General features: G+C 48.7%; 1 protein-coding gene across 1 annotated transcript in view; it reads right to left on the reverse strand.

Moving 5' to 3' along the window:
* Positions 1-24838, reverse strand: part of LOC129842261 (uncharacterized) — a 53694-nt gene that overhangs the window by 24514 nt on the left and 4342 nt on the right. The window contains exon 2 of the mRNA XM_055910738.1: positions 10383-11607. Coding sequence (XP_055766713.1) covers positions 10383-11607 — 1225 coding nt within the window. The remainder of the gene's footprint in view (positions 1-10382; positions 11608-24838) is intronic.

Below are 24838 nucleotides of genomic sequence, written 5' to 3' on the forward strand. Positions count from 1 at the left end.
TCGGCCTCAGGGCCTTCATCATAGCATCACTGCTCTTTAATAAGCTTTACCTATCGGCCTCAGGGCCTTCATCATAGCATCACTGCTCTTTAATAAGCTTTACCTATCGGCCTCAAGGCCTTCATCATAGCATCACTGCTCTTTAATAAGCTTTACCTATCGGCCTCAGGGCCTTCATCATAGCATCACTGCTCTTTAATAAGCTTTACCTATCGGCCTCAGGGCCTTCAGCATAGCATCACTGCTCTTTAATAAGCTTTACCTATCGGCCTCAGGGCCTTCATCATAGCATCACTGCTCTTTAATAAGCTTTACCTATCGGCCTCAGGGCCTTCAGCATAGCATCACTGCTCTTTAATAAGCTTTACCTATCGGCCTCAGGGCCTTCATCACAGCATCACTGCTCTTTAATAAGCTTTACCTATCGGCCTCAGGGCCTTCAGCATAGCATCACTGCTCTTTAATAAGCTTTACCTATCGGCCTCAGGGCCTTCATCATAGCATCACTGCTCTTTAATAAGCTTTACCTATCGGCCTCAGGGCCTTCATCATAGCATCACTGCTCTTTAATAAGCTTTACCTATCGGCCTCAGGGCCTTCATCATAGCATCACTGCTCTTTAATAAGCTTTACCTATCGGCCTCAGGGCCTTCATCATAGCATCACTGCTCTTTAATAAGCTTTACCTATCGGCCTCAGGGCCTTCATCATAGCATCACTGCTCTTTAATAAGCTTTACCTATCGGCCTCAGGGCCTTCATCATAGCATCACTGCTCTTTAATAAGCTTTACCTATCGGCCTCAAGGCCTTCAGAGCTTTTTCAGACCGCTCTATTGTTACTTTGCCCAGTGAATAAATGCCCGGGACTATTACACACAAAACACAAGCACATTCATCTACAGCTCAATTTAAGTTGTCTGGACTGTCCATGTGCTATAGCGCTTAGGGATACTAAACAGATTGCCCCACTGTACTATGTAATTATCGTACATTTTCTTGGAATTCACGATCACAAACTCATCCAGGCTGCTGCCGCCGAGACTTTTACAGCCTGTTCAGATCAAAATCAACGTCTGGTGTGAGGGTGGGTTGGGTCTGACATCATGTGGTTAGTATTGTGAACAGAGCAAGCTTCCACACACTGGCACCATTGGGAAAACTAGGAGATACACAACAACAAAACCAGCATTTGTAAATACAAACAAAATACAAAAACAATTGTTAAAAATATGTACTTTTCCATAGCCAAGGGGAAATGAAATGTTCTGTTCTTAACCACATAATCCAGCAGGAAGTGAGTGTGACCAAACTGGGTTTGTACCCGCAACAGGACCGTGTTAACCTGCTGCGCTAAAGGCCTAAGATATTAACTGTAGCGGTCAGATCTCATGCTCGCTCACTCATCATGCCACCGTCAATCTCAGAACCAGCAGGGTTGCGTGAGCGGTAGAAATAAAAACTGTGACGATACGATCCTGACGACGTAAGCTCAGGAAAGCTGGCACAAGTTCTTCAGATCTGAAGGTCACTCATCATCACCGCCTACATCAATCACGTGAGGCTGTAAAAAAATATAATTGTACCTTGATATAAATCCATGCAGTGACATAGAACTGTGTGATCTTGCCTGAAGACTTGTGTCAGCTACTTGTGTTACTCATCAGGCAAGTATAGAACTCAGAATAACCTCTGTTAATTAACCAGGAAACATTTAGTCCCATCCTGTCAGAACTACCTCATGTTAAACAGTAAAAATCCCTGCCTGTATCCCAAATTGCACCCTATTCCCAATATAGTGGGTCCTGGTCAAAACAAAAGTAGTGCATGGCATAGGGAACATGGTGCCATTTTGGACTCAAACCCTGTGGCCGTTATACAGTGATCCTAGTGGTCGTTATACAGTCATCCTAGTGGTCGTTATACAGTCATCCTAGTGGTCGTTATACAGTCATCCTAGTGGTCGTTATACAGTCATCCTAGTGGTCGTTATACAGTCATCCTAGTGGTCGTTATACAGTCATCCTAGTGGTCGTTATACAGTCATCCTAGTGGTCGTTATACAGTCATCCTAGTGGCCGTTATACAGTCATCCTAGTGGTCGTTATACAGTCATCCTAGTGGCCGTTATACAGTCATCCTAGTGGCCGTTATACAGTCATCCTAGTGGTCGTTATACAGTCATCCTAGTGGCCGTTATACAGTCATCCTAGTGGTCGTTATACAGTCATCCTAGTGGCCGTTATACAGTCATCCTAGTGGTCGTTATACAGTCATCCTAGTGGCCGTTATACAGTCATCCTAGTGGTCGTTATACAGTCATCCTAGTGGCCGTTATACAGTCATCCTAGTGGTCGTTATACAGTCATCCTAGTGGTCGTTATACAGTCATCCTAGTGGTCGTTATACAGTCATCCTAGTGGTCGTTATACAGTCATCCTAGTGGTCGTTATACAGTCATCCTAGTGGCCGTTATACAGTCATCCTAGTGGTTGTTATACAGTCATCCTAGTGGTCGTTATACAGTCATCCTAGTGGCCGTTATACAGTCATCCTAGTGGCCGTTATACAGTCATCCTAGTGGTCGTTATACAGTCATCCTAGTGGCCGTTATACAGTCATCCTAGTGGTCGTTATACAGTCATCCTAGTGGCCGTAATACAGTCATCCTAGTGGTCGTTATACAGTCATCCTAGAGAGAGAGAGAGAGTTGGAGAGAGAGAGAGAGAGAGAGAGAGTTGGAGAGAGAGAGAGAGAGTTGGAGAGAGAGAGAGAGTTGGAGAGAGAGAGAGAGAGTTGGAGAGAGAGAGAGTTAGAGACAGCAGGTGCGGTAGGGAGAGAGAGTCGAAAACTGCAGGTTCGGGACAAGGTAGCACATCTGGTGAACAGGTCAGAGTTCCATAGCCGCAGGCAGAACAATTGAAACTGGAGCAGCAGCAGGTGAACTGGGGTGGACTGGGGACAACAAGGAGTCATCAGGCCAGGTAGTCCTGAGGCATGGTCCTAGGGCTCAGGTCCTCCGAGAGAAGAGATAAATAGAGAGAGAGAAAGAAAGAGAGAGAGAGAGAGTTAGAGGGAGCATACTTAAATTCACACAGGACACCGGATAAGACAGGAGAACTACTCCAGATATAACAGACTCAACCTAGCCCCCCGACACATAAACTATTGCAGCATAAATACTGGATGCTGAGATAGGAGGGGTCGGGAGACACTGTGGCCTTGTCCGACGATACCCCCAGACAGGGCCAACCAGGCAGGATATAACCCCACCCACTTTGCCAAAGCACAGCTCCCACACCACTAGCGGGATATATTTCAACCACCAACTTAACACCCTGAGACAAGGCCGAGTATAGCCCATGAAGATCTTCCCCACAGCACGAACCAGAGGGGGGGCGCCAACCCGAGAGACAGAGAGGTTGGTTTAGTGAGTCAGTGTCCAGGCCTTAGAGAGACAGAGAGGTTGGTTTAGTACATCAGTGTCCAGGCCTTGGAGAGACAGAGAGGTTGGTTTAGTACATCAGTGTCCAGGCCTTGGAGAGACAGAGAGGTTGGTTTAGTACGTCAGTGTCCAGGCCTTAGAGAGACAGAGAGGTTGGTTTACTACATCAGTGTCCAGGCCTTAGAGAGACAGAGAGGTTGGTTTACTACATCAGTGTCCAGGCCTTAGAGAGACAGAGAGGTTGGTTTAGTACGTCAGTGTCCAGGCCTTAGAGAGACAGAGAGGTTGGTTTAGTACATCAGTGTCCAGGCCTTGAAGAAACAGAGAGGTTGGTTTAGTACGTCAGTGTCCAGGCCTTAGAGAGACAGAGAGGTTGGTTTAGTACGTCAGTGTCCAGGCCTTAGAGAGACAGAGAGGTTGGTTTAGCAAGTCAGTGTCCAGGCCTTAGAGAGACAGAGAGGTTGGTTTAGTACATCAGTGTCCAGGCCTTAGAGAGACAGAGAGGTTGGTTTAGTTCGTCAGTGTCTAGGCCTTGGAGAGACAGAGAGGTTGGTTTAGTTCGTCAGTGTCCAGGCCTTAGAGAGACAGAGAGGTTGGTTTAGTTCGTCAGTGTCCAGGCCTTAGAGAGACAGAGAGGTTGGTTTAGTACGTCAGTGTCCAGGCCTTGGAGAGACAGAGAGGTTGGTTTAGTACATCAGTGTCCAGGCCTTGGAGAGACAGAGAGGTTGGTTTAGTACGTCAGTGTCCAGGCCTTATAGAGACAGAGAGGTTGGTTTACTACATCAGTGTCCAGGCCTTAGAGAGACAGAGAGGTTGGTTTACTACATCAGTGTCCAGGCCTTAGAGAGACAGAGAGGTTGGTTTAGTACGTCAGTGTCCAGGCCTTAGAGAGACAGAGAGGTTGGTTTAGTACATCAGTGTCCAGGCCTTGAAGAAACAGAGAGGTTGGTTTAGTACGTCAGTGTCCAGGCCTTAGAGAGACAGAGAGGTTGGTTTAGTACGTCAGTGTCCAGGCCTTAGAGAGACAGAGAGGTTGGTTTAGCAAGTCAGTGTCCAGGCCTTAGAGAGACAGAGAGGTTGGTTTAGTACATCAGTGTCCAGGCCTTAGAGAGACAGAGAGGTTGGTTTGGTTCGTCAGTGTCTAGGCCTTGGAGAGACAGAGAGGTTGGTTTAGTTCGTCAGTGTCCAGGCCTTAGAGAGACAGAGAGGTTGGTTTAGTTTGTCAGTGTCTAGACCTTGGAGAGACAGAGAGGTTGGTTTAGTACGTCAGTGTCCAGGCCTTAGAGAGACAGAGAAGTTGGTTTAGTACGTCAGTGTCCTGGCCTTAGAGAGACAGAGAGGTTGGTTTAGTTCGTCAGTGTCTAGGCCTTAGAGAGACAGAGAGGTTGGTTTAGTTCGTCAGTGTCTAGGCCTTGGAGAGACAGAGAGGTTGGTTTAGTTCGTCAGTGTCCAGGCCTTAGAGAGACAGAGAGGTTGGTTTAGTTCATCAGTGTCCAGGCCTTAGAGAGACAGAGAGGTTGGTTTAGTTCATCAGTGTCCAGGCCTTAGAGAGACAGAGAGGTTGGTTTACTACATCACTGTCCAGGCCTTAGAGAGACAGAGAGGTTGGTTTAGTTCGTCAGTGTCCAGGCCTTAGAGAGACAGAGAGGTTGGTTTGGTACATCAGTGTCCAGGCCTTAGAGAGACAGAGAGGTTGGTTTACTACGTCAGTGTCCAGGCCTTAGAGAGACAGAGAGGTTGGTTTACTACATCACTGTCCAGGCCTTAGAGAGACAGAGAGGTTGGTTTAGTTCGTCAGTGTCCAGGCCTTGGAGAGACAGAGAGGTTGGTTTAGTACGTCAGTGTCCAGGCCTTAGAGAGACAGAGAGGTTGGTTTACTACATCAGTGTCCAGGCCTTAGAGAGACCGAGAGGTTGGTTTACTACATCAGTGTCCAGGCCTTTGAGAGACAGCGAGGTTGGTTTAGTTCGTCAGTGTCCAGGCCTTTGAGAGACAGAGAGGTTGGTTTAGTACGTCAGTGTCCAGGCCTTTGAGAGACAGAGAGGTTGGTTTACTACATCAGTGTCCAGGCCTTAGAGAGACAGAGAGGTTGGTTTAGTTCATCAGTGTCCAGGCCTTAGAGAGACAGAGAGGTTGAGACTGATCGCAACTACACACTGCAATTAGCGTATTGGATCTGATGCACTTTAATGTAGTGTGGATTGATTTAGTAGCCAATGTATTCATCTATTACTCAGCTAACTCTTTTTAATACAGACAGAGACAGTGCTTTGAGCGGGAAGTGACCAAAGTGAAGAGAGGTTTTTGTGTTTTAGTTTTTGTGCATTATTTAATGCAAAACACTCCTTGTGCTCACAAGATAGACGAGTGTCCAGATACAGCAGCAGCAGACAATTCGTTATATTCTATTGTCACGTTCTATTTAAGCCAAATGAACACCAGAAATTGTCAGATCAAGCACAGTACAGCTATTGGCTGTGGTGAGATGAGACACTGTGCACATTATAGTAGTCGGGGATGCTGTATACTCAGCTCAATGCCAGTTCTACTTGAACCGCAGCCACCATCGTTCAATTACGGTCCCTACACTCAGAGAGCTGGACAGACAACGCTCCAGTGTGTTGGTGGGACATTTTCAGGATAACTCTGTCTCACCACGAGCCGTATTACTCATCCATGTGAACTCGACTTCAAAACAACTCTGTAATAAAGCAATAAAGACAAGTTGCCCAACTGCATATCTCTGGTTGTGGTTGTGGTCAAGCCGCTGCTAATAAACTGTGGCTTGGTGTCTACTGCTGCACGGAACATGGCACACCAGGGTTCAAATAGTATTTGTAATCATTTACATTTAAGTCATTTAGCAGACGCTCTTATCCAGAGCGACTTACAAATTGGTGCATTCACCTTAATCTGTCAAATACTCCAAACTGTGTTTAATTGAGCTTGCCTGTCACAATTGGAACCAGTGTAGTAGTCCCCAAAAAAGTCCCGATCTCTGCCCATCGGGCACTTGCAGATAGGCTAATGCAAATGTTGAAAGTATTTGAAAGGTTTGAAATAGTACTTGAACCCAGGTTTGTAGGCCTGCGTGGTGAACAGATGCTATGATTAGGAACCTTGACACCCAAGTGTTTTCACTGCTTTTCAATCTGTCTTTCTCATCCTCTTGATAGTAACGCTATACACAACCATAGGATGACTGTATAATGACCACCAGGATGGGTCGCGTCCCAATTTTGCCCTATTCACTGCACCCATCGGGCTCTTGTGGAAAGTAGTGCACTTTATAGGGAATAGGGTGCCATTTGGGACACGGGGTATATTGCTGCACGACTATATGAGGTACACCAATATATCCATTCCCTTTTGCAGATACTGGAGTGTCCATTCTAAGGACCAGTTTCCCCAGACCCAGAATAACCCCCTCTCCTCCCCCCTTTAAATCTTCTCGAGGTCGTTGCTGTAAAGTAAAGAATGTTCTCAGTCAACTTGCCTGGTAAAATAAGGGTTAATACATAACTCCTAGTCCTGGACTAATAAGCATGCCCAATGGAGAATTCTCATTGAAAGTGTTTTTCAGTTCAGGACTAGGCTTAACCTGAAGCAGGTTCTAGAACAGAATTTTCAACACTAGAACAGATTCTTGAACACTAGAACAGAATTTTCAACACTAGAACAGAATCTTCAACACTAGAACAGATTCTTCAACACTAGAACAGAATCTTCAACACTAGAACATAATCTTCAACAGTAGAACAGAATCTTCAACACTAGAACAGAATCTTCAACACTAGAACAGAATCTTCAACACTAGAACAGAATCTTCAACACTAGAACAGAATTTTCAACACTAGAACAGAATCTTCAACACTAGAACATAATTTTCAACACTAGAACAGAATCTTCAACACTAGAACAGAATCTTCAACACTAGAACAGAATCTTCAACACTAGAACAGAATTTTCAACACTAGAACAGAATCTTCAACACTAGAACAGATTCTTCAACACTAGAACAGAATCTTCAACACTAGAACAGAATCTTCAACACTAGAACAGAATCTTCAACACTAGAACAGAATCTTCAGCACTATAACAGAATCTTCAACACTAGAACAGAATCTTCAACAGTAGAACAGAATCTTCAACACTAGAACAGAATCTTCAACACTAGAACAGAATCTTCAACACTAGAACATAATTTTCAACACTAGAACAGAATCTTCAACACTAGAACAGAATTTTCAACACTAGAACAGAATTTTCAGCACTAGAACAGAATTTTCAATACTAGAACAGATTCTTCAACAGTAGAAGAGAATCTTCAACACTAGAACAGAATCTTCAACACTAGAACAGAATTTTCAATACTAGAACAGAATCTTCAACAGTAGAACAGAATCTTCAACACTAGAACAGAATTTTCAACACTAGAACATATTCTTCAACACTAGAACAGAATCTTCAACACTAGAACAGATTCTTCAACACTAGAACAGATTCTTCAACACTAGAACAGAATCTTCAACACTAGAACAGAATCTTCAACACTAGAACAGATTCTTCAACACTAGAACAGAATCTTCAACACTAGAACAGAACCTTCAACACTAGAACAGAATCTTCAACACTAGAACAGAATCTTCAGCACTATAACAGAATCTTCAACACTAGAACATAATCTTCAACAGTAGAACAGAATCTTCAACACTAGAACAGAATCTTCAACACTAGAACAGAATCTTCAACACTAGAACATAATTTTCAACACTATAACAGAATCTTCAACACTAGAACAGAATTTTCAACACTAGAACAGAATTTTCAGCACTAGAACAGAATCTTCAACAGTAGAAGAGAATCTTCAACACTAGAACAGAATCTTCAACACTAGAACAGAATTTTCAATACTAGAACAGAATCTTCAACAGTAGAACAGAATTTTCAACACTAGAACAGAATTTTCAACACTAGAACAGAATCTTCAACACTAGAACAGAATTTTCAGCACTAGAACATAATCTTCAACACTAGAACAGAATCTTCAACACTAGAACAGAATCTTCAACACTAGAACAGAATTTTCAACACTGGAACATAATTTTCAACCCATCGAACAGAACCTTCAACACTAGAACAGAATTTTCAACACTAGAACAGAATCTTCAACACTAGAACAGAATCTTCAACACTGGAACAGAATTTTCAACACTAGAACGGAACCTTCAACACTAAAACAGAATATTCAACACTATAACAGAATTTTCAACACTAGAACAGAATCTTCAACACTAGAACATAATCTTTAACACTAGAACAGAATCTTCAACACTAGAACAGAATCTTCAACACTAGAACAGAATTTTCAACACTAGAACAGAATTTTCAACACTAAAACAGAATCTTCAACACTAGAACAGAATCTTCAACACTAGAACAGAATCTTCAACACTAGAACAGAATATTCAACACTAGAACAGAATCTTCAACACTAGAACAGAATCTTCAACACTAGAACATAATTTTCAACACTAGAACAGAATCTTCAACACTAGAACAGAATCTTCAACAGTAGAACAGAATTTTCAACACTAGAACAGAATCTTCAACACTAGAACATCATCTTCAACACTAGAACATAATCTTCAACACTAGAACAGAATCTTCAACACTAGAACAGAATTTTCAACACTAGAACAGAATTTTCAACACTAGAACAGAATCTTCAACACTAGAACAGAATTTTCAACACTAGAACAGAATTTTCAGCACTAGAACAGAAGCTTCAACAGTAGAACAGAATCTTCAACACTAGAACAGATTCTTCAACACTAGAACATAATTTTCAACACTAGAACAGAATTTTCAACAGTAGAACATAAATCTTCAACACTAGAACATCATTTTCAACACTAGAACATAATTTTCAACACTAGAACAGAATTTCCAACAGTAGAACATAAATCTTCAACACTAGAACAGAATTTTCAACACTAGAACAGAATCATCAACACTAGAACAGAATTTTCAACACTAGAACAGAATCTTCAACAGTAGAACAGAATCTTCAACACTAGAACAGAATCTTCAACACTAGAACAGAATCTTCAACAGTAGAACAGAACTCTCATCTCTCTTCAGAGACACAGTATTCTTCCCCATGAAGTCATATGTTGGCAGAGCAGGACTGAACCCCAAAATGAATCACTTTCACTGACATCAGTTCTGACACCTGGATTCTAAATGTGCACAACAACTTTGTCAAATGTGTGTGAGTGGACACGGTGACAGATGACCGATGGTGTTGGATGGCGTTGGATGGCGTTGGATGGACTGTACAGAGCAATGTCAACATAGAACACGGGCGTTAGACAAACACTCCAGCGCCCCTTCTCATCCATGCACCCTGCATCACCGTCCACGTTTGAAGAGCCACAATGTCATATAGCTAGAGAATCCGTCTTCTACTGCACGTCCATTGGAATGACTGTCCCAGTGATGTAGTGGTGAAATGATGTAGTGGTTAAATGATGTAGTGGTGAAATGGTGTAGTGGTGGAGCGAGGTAGTGGTGAAATGATGTAGTGGTGAAATGATGTTGTGGTGAAATTATGCAGTGGTTAAATGAGGTAGTGGTGAAATGGTGTAGTGGTGGAGCGAGGTAGTGGTGAAATGATGTTGTGGTGAAATGGTGTAGTGGTGAAATGATGTAGTGGTGAAATGGTGTAGTGGTGAAATGGTGTAGTGGTGGAGCGAGGTAGTGGTGAAATGATGTTGTGGTGAAATGGTGTAGTGGTGAAATGATGTAGTGGTGAAATGGTGTAGTGGTGAAATGGTGTAGTGGTGAAATGGTGTTGTGGTGAAATGATGGAGCGGAGTAACGGTGGAGCGGAGTAACGGTGGAGCGGTGGAGCGGAGTACCGGTGGAGCGGAGTACCGGTGGAGCGGAGTAACGGTGGAGCGGTGGAGCGGAGTAACGGTGGAGCGGAGTAACGGTGGAGCGGAGTAACGGTGGAGCGGAGTAACGGTGGAGCGGTGGAGCGGAGTAACGGTGGAGCGGTGGAGCGGAGTACCGGTGGAGCGGTGGAGCGGAGTAAAGGTGGAGTGGAGTAACGGTGGAGCGGTGGAGCGGTGGAGCGGAGTACCGGTGGAACGGAGTAACGGTGGAGCGGTGGAGCGGAGTACCGGTGGAGCGGAGTAACGGTGGAGCGGAGGAGCGGAGTAACGGTGGAGCGGTGGAGCGGAGTACCGGTGGAGCGGTGGAGCGGAGTAACGGTGGAGTGGAGTAACGGTGGAGCGGTGGAGCGGTGGAGCGGAGTAACGGTGGAGCGGTGGAGCGGAGTACCGGTGGAACGGAGTAACGGTGGAGCGGTGGAGCGGAGTACCGGTGGAGCGGAGTAACGGTGGAGCGGAGGAGCGGAGTAACAGTGGAGTGGAGTAACGGTGGAGCGGTGGAGCAGTGGAGCGGAGTACCGGTGGAGCGGTGGAGCGGAGTAACGGTGGAGCGGAGTAACGGTGGAGTGGTGGAGCGGAGTAACGGTGGAGCGGAGTAACGGTGGAGCGGTGGAGCGGTGGAGCGGTGGAGCGGAGTAACGGTGGAGCGGAGTAACGGTGGAGCGGTGGAGCGGTGGAACGGTGGAGCGGTGGAGCGGTGGAGCGGAGTAACGGAGGAGCGGTGGAGCGGTGGATAGGAGTAACGGTGGAGCGGAGTAACGGTGGAGCGGTGGAGCGGTGGAACGGTGGAGCGGTGGAGCGGTGGAGCGGAGTAACGGTGGAGCAGTGGAGCGGTGGAGCGGTGGAGCGGTGGAGCGGAGTAACGGTGGAGCGGTGGAACGGTGGAGCGGTGGAGCGGTGGAGCGGAGTAACGGTGGAGCGGTGGAGCGGTGGAGCGGTGGAGCGGAGTAACGGTGGAGCGGTGGAGCGGTGGAGCGATGGAGCGGAGTAACGGTGGAGCGGTGGAGCGGTGGAGCGGTGGAGAGGTGGAGCGGTGGAGCGGAGTAACGGTGGAGCGGTGGAGCGGTGGAGCGGTGGAGCGGTGGAGCGGTGGAGCGATGGAGCGGAGTAACGGTGGAGCGGTGGAGCGGTGGAGCGGAGTAACGGTGGAGCGGCGGAGCGGTATTTATTATTATTTTTTAAGGTGGTTAAATGCTGATCGCCATTTGCTGTTAGTAAAGTAACGCACCATATACTTTCAATGCTTTCAAACGGTGGGTAAACGGCATTTAAGTCCTTCAACCCTCCACTACTATCCTCGACTTCACCACTAATACCCTCCAATACACCACTACTACCCTCCACTACACCACTACTACCCTCCACTACAACCCTCCACTACTACCCTCCACTACACCACTACAACCCTCCACTACACCACTACTACCCTCCACTACACCACTACTACCCTCCACTACACCACTACTACCCCCCACTACGACCCTCCACTACACCACTACTACCCCCCACTACTACCCTCCACTACACCACTACTACCCTCCACTACACCACTACTACCCTCCACTACAACCCTCCACTACTACCCTCCACTATACCACTACTACCCTCCACTACAACCCTCCACTACTACCCTCCACTACACCACTACAACCCTCCACTACACCACTACAACCCTCCACTACACCACTACTACCCTCCACTACACCACTACTACCCTCCACTACACCACTACTACCCTCCACTACACCACTACAACCCTCCACTACACCACTACTACCCTCCACTACACCACTACAACCCTCCACTACACCACTACTACCCTCCACTACACCACTACTACCCTCCACTACACCACTACTACCCTCCACTACACCACTACAACCCTCCACTACACCACTACTACCCTCCACTACACCACTACTACCCTCCACTACTACCCTCCACTACACCACTACTACCCCCCACTACTACCCTCCACTACTACCCTCCACTACTACCCTCCACTACACCACTACAACCCTCCACTACTACCCTCCACTACACCACTACTACCCTCCACTACTACCCTCCACTACTACCCTCCACTACACCACTACTACCCTCCACTACTACCCTCCACTACACCACTACAACCCTCCACTACTACCCACCACTACTACCCTCCACTACACCACTACTACCCTCCACTACACCACTACTACCCTCCACTACTACCCTCCACTACACCACTACTACCCCCCACTACACCACTACAACCCTCCACTACACCACTACTACCCTCCACTACACCACTACTACCCTCCACTACAACCCTCCACTACACCACTACTACCCTCCACTACACCACTACTACCCTGCACTACACCACTACTACCCTCCACTACAACCCTCCACTACACCACTACTACCCTCCACTACACCACTACTACCCTCCACTACACCACTACTACCCTCCACTACTACCCTCCACTACACCACTACTACCCTCCACTACACCACTACTACCCTCCACTACAACCCTCCACTACACCACTACTACCCTCCACTACACCACTACTACCCTCCACTACAACCCTCCACTACACCACTACTACCCTCCACTACACCACTACTACCCTCCACTATACCACTACTACCCCCCACTACTACCCTCCACTACACCACTACTACCCTCCACTACACCACTACTACCCCCCACTACGACCCTCCACTACACCACTACTACCCTCCACTACACCACTACTACCCTCCACTACAACCCTCCACTACACCACTACTACCCTCCACTACACCACTACTACCCTCCACTATACCACTACTACCCTCCACTACACCACTACTACCCCCCACTACGACCCTCCACTACTACCCTCCACTACACCACTACTACCCTCCACTACAACCCTCCACTACACCACTACTACCCTCCACTACACCACTACTACCCCCCACTACGACCCTCCACTACACCACTACTACCCTCCACTACACCACTACTACCCTCCACTACAACCCTCCACTACACCACTACTACCCTCCACTACACCACTACTACCCCCCACTACGACCCTCCACTATACCACTACTACCCTCCACTACACCACTACTACCCTCCACTACAACCCTCCACTACACCACTACTACCCTCCACTACACCACTACTACCCTCCACTACACCACTACTACCCTCCACTACTACCCTCCACTACACCACTACTACCCTCCACTACAACCCTCCACTACACCACTACTACCCTCCACTACACCACTACTACCCTCCACTACAACCCTCCACTACACCACTACTACCCTCCACTACACCACTACTACCCCCCACTACGACCCTCCACTATACCACTACTACCCTCCACTACACCACTACTACCCTCCACTACTACCCTCCACTACACCACTACTACCCTCCACTACTACCCTCCACTACACCACTACTACCCCCCACTACTACCCTCCACTACACCACTACGACCCTCCACTACACCACTACTACCCTCCACTACGACCCTCCACTACACCACTACTACCCTCCACTACACCACTACAACCCCCCACTACGACCCTCCACTACACCACTACTACCCTCCACTACGACCCTCCACTACACCACTACTACCCTCCACTACGACCCTCCACTACACCACTACTACCCTCCACTACGACCCTCCACTACACCACTACTACCCTCCACTACGACCCTCCACTACACCACTACTACCCTCCACTACTACCCTCCACTACACCACTACTACCCCCCACTACTACCCTCCACTACACCACTACGACCCTCCACTACACCACTACTACCCTCCACTACACCACTACAACCCCCCACTACACCACTACTACCCTCCACTACGACCCTCCACTACACCACTAACGACCCTCCACTACACCACTACTACCCTCCACTACACCACTACTACCCTCCACTACTACCCTCCACTACACCACTACAACCCCCCACTACACCACTACTACCCTCCACTACGACCCTCCACTACACCACTACTACCCTCCACTACGACCCTCCACTACACCACTACTACCCTCCACTACACCACTACTACCCTCCACTACAACCCTCCACTACACCACTACTACCCTCCACTACACCACTACTACCCCCCACTACGACCCTCCACTATACCACTACTACCCTCCACTACACCACTACTACCCTCCACTACAACCCTCCACTACACCACTACTACCCTCCACTACACCACTACTACCCTCCACTACACCACTACTACCCTCCACTACTACCCTCCACTACACCACTACTACCCTCCACTACAACCCTCCACTACACCACTACTACCCTCCACTACACCACTACTACCCTCCACTACAACCCTCCACTACACCACTACTACCCTCCACTACACCACTACTACCCCCCACTACGACCCTCCACTATACCACTACTACCCTCCACTACACCACTACTACCCTCCACTACTACCCTCCACTACACCACTACTACCCTCCACTACTACCCTCCACTACACCACTACTACCCCCCACTACTACCCTCCACTACACCACTACGACCCTCCACTACACCACTACTACCCTCCACTACGACCCTCCACTACACCACTACTACCCTCCACTACACCACTACAACCCCCCACTACGACCCTCCACTACACCACTACTACCCTCCACTACGACCCTCCACTACACCACTACTACCCTCCACTACGACCCTCCACTACACCACTACTACCCTCCACTACGACCCTCCACTACACCACTACTACCCTCCACTACGACCCTCCACTACACCACTACTACCCTCCACTACTACCCTCCACTACACCACTACTACCCCCCACTACTACCCTCCACTACACCACTACGACCCTCCACTACACCACTACTACCCTCCACTACACCACTACAACCCCCCACTACACCACTACTACCCTCCACTACGACCCTCAACTACACCACTACTACCCTCCACTACACCACTACTACCCTCCACTACTACCCTCCACTACACCACTACAACCCCCCACTACACCACTACTACCCTCCACTACGACCCTCCACTACACCACTACTACCCTCCACTACACCACTACTACCCTCCACTACAACCCTCCACTACACCACTACTACCCTCCACTACACCACTACTACCCTCCACTATACCACTACTACCCTCCACTACACCACTACTACCCCCCACTACGACCCTCCACTACTACCCTCCACTACACCACTACTACCCTCCACTACAACCCTCCACTACACCACTACTACCCTCCACTACACCACTACTACCCCCCACTACGACCCTCCACTACACCACTACTACCCTCCACTACACCACTACTACCCTCCACTACAACCCTCCACTACACCACTACTACCCTCCACTACACCACTACTACCCCCCACTACGACCCTCCACTATACCACTACTACCCTCCACTACACCACTACTACCCTCCACTACAACCCTCCACTACACCACTACTACCCTCCACTACACCACTACTACCCTCCACTACACCACTACTACCCTCCACTACTACCCTCCACTACACCACTACTACCCTCCACTACAACCCTCCACTACACCACTACTACCCTCCACTACACCACTACTACCCTCCACTACAACCCTCCACTACACCACTACTACCCTCCACTACACCACTACTACCCCCCACTACGACCCTCCACTATACCACTACTACCCTCCACTACACCACTACTACCCTCCACTACTACCCTCCACTACACCACTACTACCCTCCACTACTACCCTCCACTACACCACTACTACCCCCCACTACTACCCTCCACTACACCACTACGACCCTCCACTACACCACTACTACCCTCCACTACGACCCTCCACTACACCACTACTACCCTCCACTACACCACTACAACCCCCCACTACGACCCTCCACTACACCACTACTACCCTCCACTACGACCCTCCACTACACCACTACTACCCTCCACTACGACCCTCCACTACACCACTACTACCCTCCACTACGACCCTCCACTACACCACTACTACCCTCCACTACGACCCTCCACTACACCACTACTACCCTCCACTACTACCCTCCACTACACCACTACTACCCCCCACTACTACCCTCCACTACACCACTACGACCCTCCACTACACCACTACTACCCTCCACTACACCACTACAACCCCCCACTACACCACTACTACCCTCCACTACGACCCTCCACTACACCACTACTACCCTCCACTACACCACTACTACCCTCCACTACTACCCTCCACTACACCACTACAACCCCCCACTACACCACTACTACCCTCCACTACGACCCTCCACTACACCACTACTACCCTCCACTACGACCCTCCACTACACCACTACTACCCCCCACTACTACCCTCCACTACACCACTACTACCCCCCACTACACCACTACTACCCACCACTACTACCCTCCACTACACCACTACAACCCCCCACTACACCACTACTACCCTCCACTACGACCCTCCACTACACCACTACTACCCTCCACTACAACCCCCCACTACACCACTACTACCCTCCACTACGACCCTCCACTACACCACTACTACCCTCCACTACGACCCTCCACTACACCACTACAACCCTCCACTACACCACTACTACGCTCCACTACTACCCTCCACTACACCACTACTACCCTCCACTACACCACTACTACCCCCCACTACTACCCTCCACTACACCACTACAACCCTCCACTACACCACTACTACCCTCCACTACACCACTACTACCCTCCACTACACCACTACTACCCTCCACTACAACCCTCCACTACACCACTACTACCCCCCACTACGACCCTCCACTACTACCCTCCACTACACCACTACTACCCTCCACTACACCACTACTACCCTCCACTACGACCCTCCACTACTACCCTCCACTACACCACTACAACCCTCCACTATACCACTACTACCCTCCACTACACCACTACAACCCTCCACTACGACCCTCCACTACTACCCTCCACTACACCACTACTACCCTCCACTACACCACTACAACCCTCCACTACGACCCTCCACTACACCACTACTACCCCCCACTACTACCCTCCACTACACCACTACTACCCTCCACTACACCACTACTACCCTCCACTACTACCCTCCACTATACCACTACTACCCTCCACTACACCACTACTACCCTCCACTACACCACTACTACCCTCCACTACACCACTACTACCCTCCACTACTACCCTCCACTACACCACTACTACCCTCCACTACACCACTACTACCCTCCACTACGACCCTCCACTACACCACTACTACCCTCCACTACTACCCTCCACTACACCACTACTACCCTCCACTACTACCCTCCACTACTACCCTCCACTACACCACTACTACCCTCCACTACAACCCTCCACTACACCACTACTACCCTCCACTACTACCCTCCACTACACCACTACTACCCCCCACTACTACCCTCCACTACTACCCTCCACTACTACCCTCCACTACTACCCTCCACTACACCACTACTACCCTCCACTACACCACTACTACCCTCCACTACTACCCTCCACTACTACCCTCCACTACACCACTACTACCCTCCACTACACCACTACTACCCTCCACTACTACCCTCCACTACTACCCTCCACTACACCACTACTACCCTCCACTACTACCCTCCACTACTACCCTCCACTACACCACTACTACCCTCCACTACTACCCTCCACTACTACCCTCCACTACACCACTACTACCCTCCACTACTACCCTCCACTACTACCCTCCACTACACCACTACTACCCTCCACTACACCACTACTACCCTCCACTACACCACTACTACCCTCCACTACACCACTACTACCCTCCACTACACCACTACTACCCTCCACTACTACCCTCCACTACGACCCTCCACTACACCACTACAACCCTCCACTACACCACTACTATCCCCCACTACTACCCTCCACTACTACCCTCCACTACACCACTACTACCCTCCACTACTACCCTCCACTACACCACTACAACCCCCCACTACACCACTACTACCCTCCACTACTACCCTCCACTACACCACTACTACCCTCCACTACTACCCTCCACTACACCACTACTACCCTCCACTGCTACCCTCCACTACTACCCTCCACTACAACCCTCCACTACACCACTACTACCCCCCACTACTACCCTCCACTACTACCCTCCACTACACCACTACTACCCTCCACTACTACCCTCCACTACACTACTACTACCCTCCACTACTACCCCCCACTACTACCCTCCACTACTACCCTCCACTACACCACTACTACCCTCCACTACTACCCTCCACTACTACCCTCCACTACTACCCTCCACTACACCACTACTACCCCCCACTACTACCCTCCACTACTACCCTCCACTACACCACTACTACCCTCCACTACTACCCTCCACTACACCACTACTACCCTCCACTACGACCCTCCACTACACCACTACTACCCCCCACTACTACCCTCCACTACACCACTACTACCCCCCACTACTACCCTCCACTACACCACTACAACCCCCCACTACACCACTACAACCCCCCACTACAACCCTCCACTACACCACTACTACCCTCCACTACTACCCTCCACTACACCACTACTACCCCCCACTACTACCCTACTACCTAAAACAAGTAGGGCCCTTAGAGAACCATTATAAAACAAGTAGGGCCCATAGAGAACCATTATAAAACAAGTAGATTCCATAGAGAACCATTATAAAACAAGTAGGGCCCATAGAGAACCATTATAAAACAAGTAGGGCCCATAGAGAACCATTATAAAACAGGAGTCCCATAGAGAACCATTATAAAACAAGTAGGGCCCATAGAGAACCATTATAAAACAAGTAGGGCCCATAGAGAACCATTATAAAACAAGTAGATTCCATAGAGAACCATTATAAAACAAGTAGGGCCCATAGAGAACCATTATAAAACAAGTAGGGCCCATAGAGAACCATTATAAAACAAGTAGGGCCCATAGAGAACCATTATAAAACAAGTAGGGCGCATAGAGAACCATTATAAAACAAGTAGGGCCCATAGAGAACCATTATAAAACAGGAGTCCCATAGAGAACCATTATAAAACAAGTAGGGCCCATAGAGAACCATTATAAAACAAGTAGGGCCCATAGAGAACCATTATAAAACAAGTAGGGCCCTTAGAGAACCATTATAAAACAAGTAGGGTCCATAGAGAACCATTATAAAACAAGTAGGGCCCATAGAGAACCATTATAAAACAAGTAGGGCCCATAGAGAACCATTATAAAACAAGTAGGGCCCATAGAGAACCATTATAAAACAAGTAGGGCCCATAGAGAACCATTATAAAACAAGTAGGGCCCATAGAGAACCATTATAAAACAAGTAGGGCCCTTAGAGAACCATTATAAAACAAGTAGGGCCCATAGAGAACCATTATAAAACAGGAGTCCCATAGAGAACCATTATAAAACAAGTAGGGCCCATAGAGAACCATTATAAAACAGGAGTCCCATAGAGAACCATTATAAAACAAGTAGATTCCATAGATAACCATTATAAAACAAGCAGGGCCCATAGAGAACCATTATAAAACAGGAGTCCCATAGAGAACCATTATAAAACAGGAGTCCCATAGAGAACCATTATAAAACAAGTAGGGGCCATAGAGAACCATTATAAAACAAGTAGGGCCCATAGAGAACCATTATAAAACAGGAGTCCCATAGAGAACCATTATAAAACAGGAGTCCCATAGAGAACCATTATAAAACAGGAGTCCCATAGAGAACCATTATAAAACAGGAGTCCCATAGAGAACCATTATAAAACAAGTAGGGCCCATAGAGAACCATTATAAAACAAGTAGGGCCCATAGAGAACCATTATAAAACAAGTAGGGCCCATAGAGAACCATTATAAAACAGGAGTCCCATAGAGAACCATTATAAAACAGGAGTCCCATAGAGAACCATTATAAAACAAGTAGGGCCCATAGAGAACCATTATAAAACAAGTAGGGCCCATAGAGAACCATTATAAAACGAATAGATTCCATAGAGAACCATTATAAAACAAGTAGGGCCCATAGAGAACCATTATAAAACAGGAGTCCCATAGAGAACCATTATAAAACAAGTAGGGCCCATAGAGAACCATTATAAAACAAGTAGGGCCCATAGAGAACCATTATAAAACAAGTAGGCCCCATAGAGAACTATTATAAAACAAGTAGGGCCCTTAGAGAACCATTATAAAACAAGTAGATTCCATAGAGAACCATTATAAAACAAGTAGGGCCCATAGAGAACCATTATAAAACAGGAGTCCCATAGAGAACCATTATAAAACAGGAGTCCCATAGAGAACCATTATAAAACAGGAGTCCCATAGAGAACCATTATAAAACAAGTAGATTCCATAGAGAACCATTATAAAACAAGTAGATTCCATAGAGAACCATTATAAAACAAGTAGGGCCCATAGAGAACCATTATAAAACAAGTAGGTGTAACGGTCCTGACCTGTTTTATGTTGTTTTTGTATGTGTTTAGGTCAGGGCATGTGTTTTGGGTGGGCAGTCTATGTTATCTGTTTCTATGTTGGTTTTGGTTGCCTGGTATGGCTCTTAATTAGAGGCAGGTGTTTTGCGTTCTCCTCTAATTAAGAGTCATATTTAGGTAGGGTGTTCTCACTGTTTGTTGGTGGGTGATTGTCTCCTGTGTCGTCGAATGTATGTACCATACGGGACTGTTTGGCTGTTCGTTTATTTTGATGTCGTCTGTTTCCTGTCCGTGAGTTTACGTTTAGTTATGTAAGTTTATGTTCAGGTTTCGTCAACGTCGTTTTGTATTTTTGAAAGTGTTTTGTTTTTTTCGTGTTGCCATCATAGTTTTTTTCAAATAAAGAGATGGCCTATTTCCCTACTGCTGCATTTTGGTCTGATGATCCTTCTCTCCTCTCCTCGTCCGAGGATGAGGAGAGAGACAGCCCTTACAGAATCACCCACCAAACTAGGACCAAGTGGCAAGGGAGTGCTCAACAGAGCAAAAAGGACTCCTGGACTTGGGAGGAGATCCTGGACGGTAGAGGACCCTGGGCTCAGCCAGGGGAATATCGCCGTCCCAAGGAGGAGTTGGAAGCAGCGAAGGCTGAGAGGCGCTGGTATGAGGCAGCGCGTCGACGCGGTTGGGAGCCCGTGAGTCAGACCAAAAAATTTATTGGGGGGGGGCACACGAGGAGTGTGGCAAAGCCGGGTAGGATACCCGAGCCAACTCCCCGTGCTTACCGTGGAGGTAGAAGGCGTCGTACTGGTAAGACACCGTGTTATGCGGTAAAGCGCACGGTGTCCCCAGTACGCGTGCTTAGCCCAGTGCGGGCTATTCCACCTTGCCGCACTGGGAGGGCTAAGTTGGGAATCGAGCCGGATGTCATGAAGCCGGCCCAACGTATCTGGCCTCCAGTACGTCTCCTCGGGCCGGCGTACATGGCACCAGCCTTACAGGTGGTGTCCCCGGTTTGCCTGCATAGCCCAGTGCGGGCTATTCCACCTCGCCGCACTGGCAGGGCTACGGGGACCATTCAACCTGGTGGGGTTGGGGAGGTTCGGTGCTCAAGAGCACGTGTCCTCCTTCACGGTCCGGTAGACCCGGTGCCACCTCCATGTACCAGTCCTCCGGTGGCAGCCCCCCGTACCAGGCAGTCTCTCCGGGTTCTCTCTCCTGCTGTTTCCTCCTCTCCAGCGCAGCCAGTGCCTAGACCACGCACCAGGCTGTCTCTCCTTCTCCTCCCTACAGAGCCGTCCTGCCATGACCAGCCAGAGCCGTCCTGCCATGACCAGCCAGAGCCGTCCTGCCATGACCAGCCAGAGCCGTCCTGCCATGACCAGCCAGAGCCGTCCTGCCATGACCAGCCAGAGCCGTCCTGCCATGACCAGCCAGAGCCGTCCTGCCATGACCAGCCAGAGCCGTCCTGTTATGACCTGCCAGAGCCGTCCTGTTATGACCTGCCAGAGCCGTCCTGCCATGACCAGCCAGAGCCGTCCTGTTATGACCTGCCAGAGCCGTCCTGTTATGACCTGCCAGAGCCGTCCATTCAGGACCTGCCAGAGCCGTCCATTCAGGACCTGCCAGAGCCGTCCATTCAGGACCTGCCAGAGCCGTCCATTCAGGACCTGCCAGAGCCGTCCATTCAGGGCCTGCCAGAGCCGTCCATTCAGGGCCTGCCAGAGCCGTCCAGCCAGGGCCTGCCAGAGCCGTCCAGCCAGGGCCTGCCAGAGCCGTCCAGCCAGGGCCTGCCAGAGCCGTCCAGCCAGGACCTGCCAGAGCCGTCCAGCCAGGACCTGCCAGAGCCGTCCAGCCAGGACCTGCCAGAGCCGTCCAGCCAGGACCTGCCAGAGCCGTCCAGCCAGGACCTGCCAGAGCCGTCCAGCCAGGACCTGCCAGAGCCGTCCAGCCAGGACCTGCCAGAGCCGTCCAGCCAGGACCTGCCAGAGCCGTCCAGCCAGGACCTGCCAGAGCCGTCCAGCCAGGACCTGCCAGAGCCGTCCAGCCAGGATCTGCCAGAGTATCTCAGCCGGGACCTGCCCCTTGTCCCGGTGCTGCCCCTTATCCCGGTGCTGCCCCTTATCCCGGTGCCGCCCCTTGTCCCGGTGCCGCCCCTTGTCCCGGTGCCGCCCCTTGTCCCGGTGCCGCCCCTTGTCCCGGTGCCGCCCCTTGTCCCGGTGCCGCCCCTTGTCCCGGTGCCGCCCCTTGTCCCGGTGCCGCCCCTTGTCCCGGTGCCGCCCCTTGTCCCGGTGCCGCCCCTTGTCCCGGTGCTGCCCCTTCTCCTGGTGCTGGCCGTTTATTTAGGGGATGTTAGTTTTAGGGTGGTCATTGGGAGGGGAAGACAGAAACGGGGAGTGACTATGGTGGTGTGGGGACAGCGTCCAGAGCCGGAGCCACCACCGTGGTCAACTGCCCACCCAGACCCTCCCCTGGACTTTGTGCTGGTGCGCCCGGCGTTCGCACCTTGAGGGGGGGGTTCTGTAACGGTCCTGACCTGTTTTATGTTGTTTTTGTATGTGTTTAGGTCAGGGCATGTGTTTTGGGTGGGCAGTCTATGTTATCTGTTTCTATGTTGGTTTTGGTTGCCTGGTATGGCTCTTAATTAGAGGCAGGTGTTTTGCGTTCTCCTCTAATTAAGAGTCATATTTAGGTAGGGTGTTCTCACTGTTTGTTGGTGGGTGATTGTCTCCTGTGTCGTCGAATGTATGTACCATACGGGACTGTTTGGCTGTTCGTTTATTTTGATGTCGTCTGTTTCCTGTCCGTGAGTTTACGTTTAGTTATGTAAGTTTATGTTCAGGTTTCGTCAACGTCGTTTTCTTGTTTTGTATTTTTGAAAGTGTTTTGTTTTTTTCGTGTTGCCATCATAGTTTTTTTCAAATAAAGAGATGGCCTATTTCCCTACTGCTGCATTTTGGTCTGATGATCCTTCTCTCGTCCGAGGATGAGGAGAGAGACAGCCCTTACAGTAGGGCCCATAGAGAACCATTATAAAACAAGTAGGGCCCATAGAGAACCATTATAAAACAAGTAGGGCCCATAGAGAACCATTATAAAACAGGAGTCCCATAGAGAACCATTCTAAAACAAGTAGGGCCCATAGAGAACCATTATAAAACAAGTAGATTCCATAGATAACCATTATATAACAAGTAGGGCCCATAGAGAACCATTATATAACAAGTAGGGCCCATAGAGAACCATTATAAAACAAGTAGGGCCCATAGAGAACCATTATAAAACAAGTAGGGCCCATAGAGAACCATTATAAAACAAGTAGGGCCCATAGAGAACCATTATAAAACAAGTAGGGCCCATAGAGAACCATTATAAAACAAGTAGGGCCCATAGAGAACCATTATAAAACAAGTAGGGCCCATAGAGAACCATTATAAAACAGGAGTCCCATAGAGAACCATTATGAAACAAGTAGGGCCCATAGAGAATAGGACCTCATGAATATGTCTAGTTTTGACCAACAGGACAGGGCAACATCCCCATAAATATTTATAGTATGGACCAGGTAGGGCAGGGCAAAATCCCCATAAATATTTATAGTATGGACCAGGTAGGGCAGGGCAAAATCCCCATAAATATTTATAGTATGGACCAGGTAGGGCAGGGCAAAATCCCCATAAATATTTATAGTATGGACCAGGTAGGGCAGGGCAAAATCCCCATAAATATTTATAGTATGGACCAGGTAGGGCAGGGCAAAATCCCCATAAATATTTATAGTATGGACCAGGTAGGGCAGGGCAACACCCCCATAAATATTTATAGTATGGACCA

This window comes from Salvelinus fontinalis, unplaced genomic scaffold (assembly GCF_029448725.1).
Source record: "Salvelinus fontinalis isolate EN_2023a unplaced genomic scaffold, ASM2944872v1 scaffold_0027, whole genome shotgun sequence".
Classification (NCBI taxonomy): Eukaryota; Metazoa; Chordata; class Actinopteri; order Salmoniformes; family Salmonidae; genus Salvelinus; species Salvelinus fontinalis.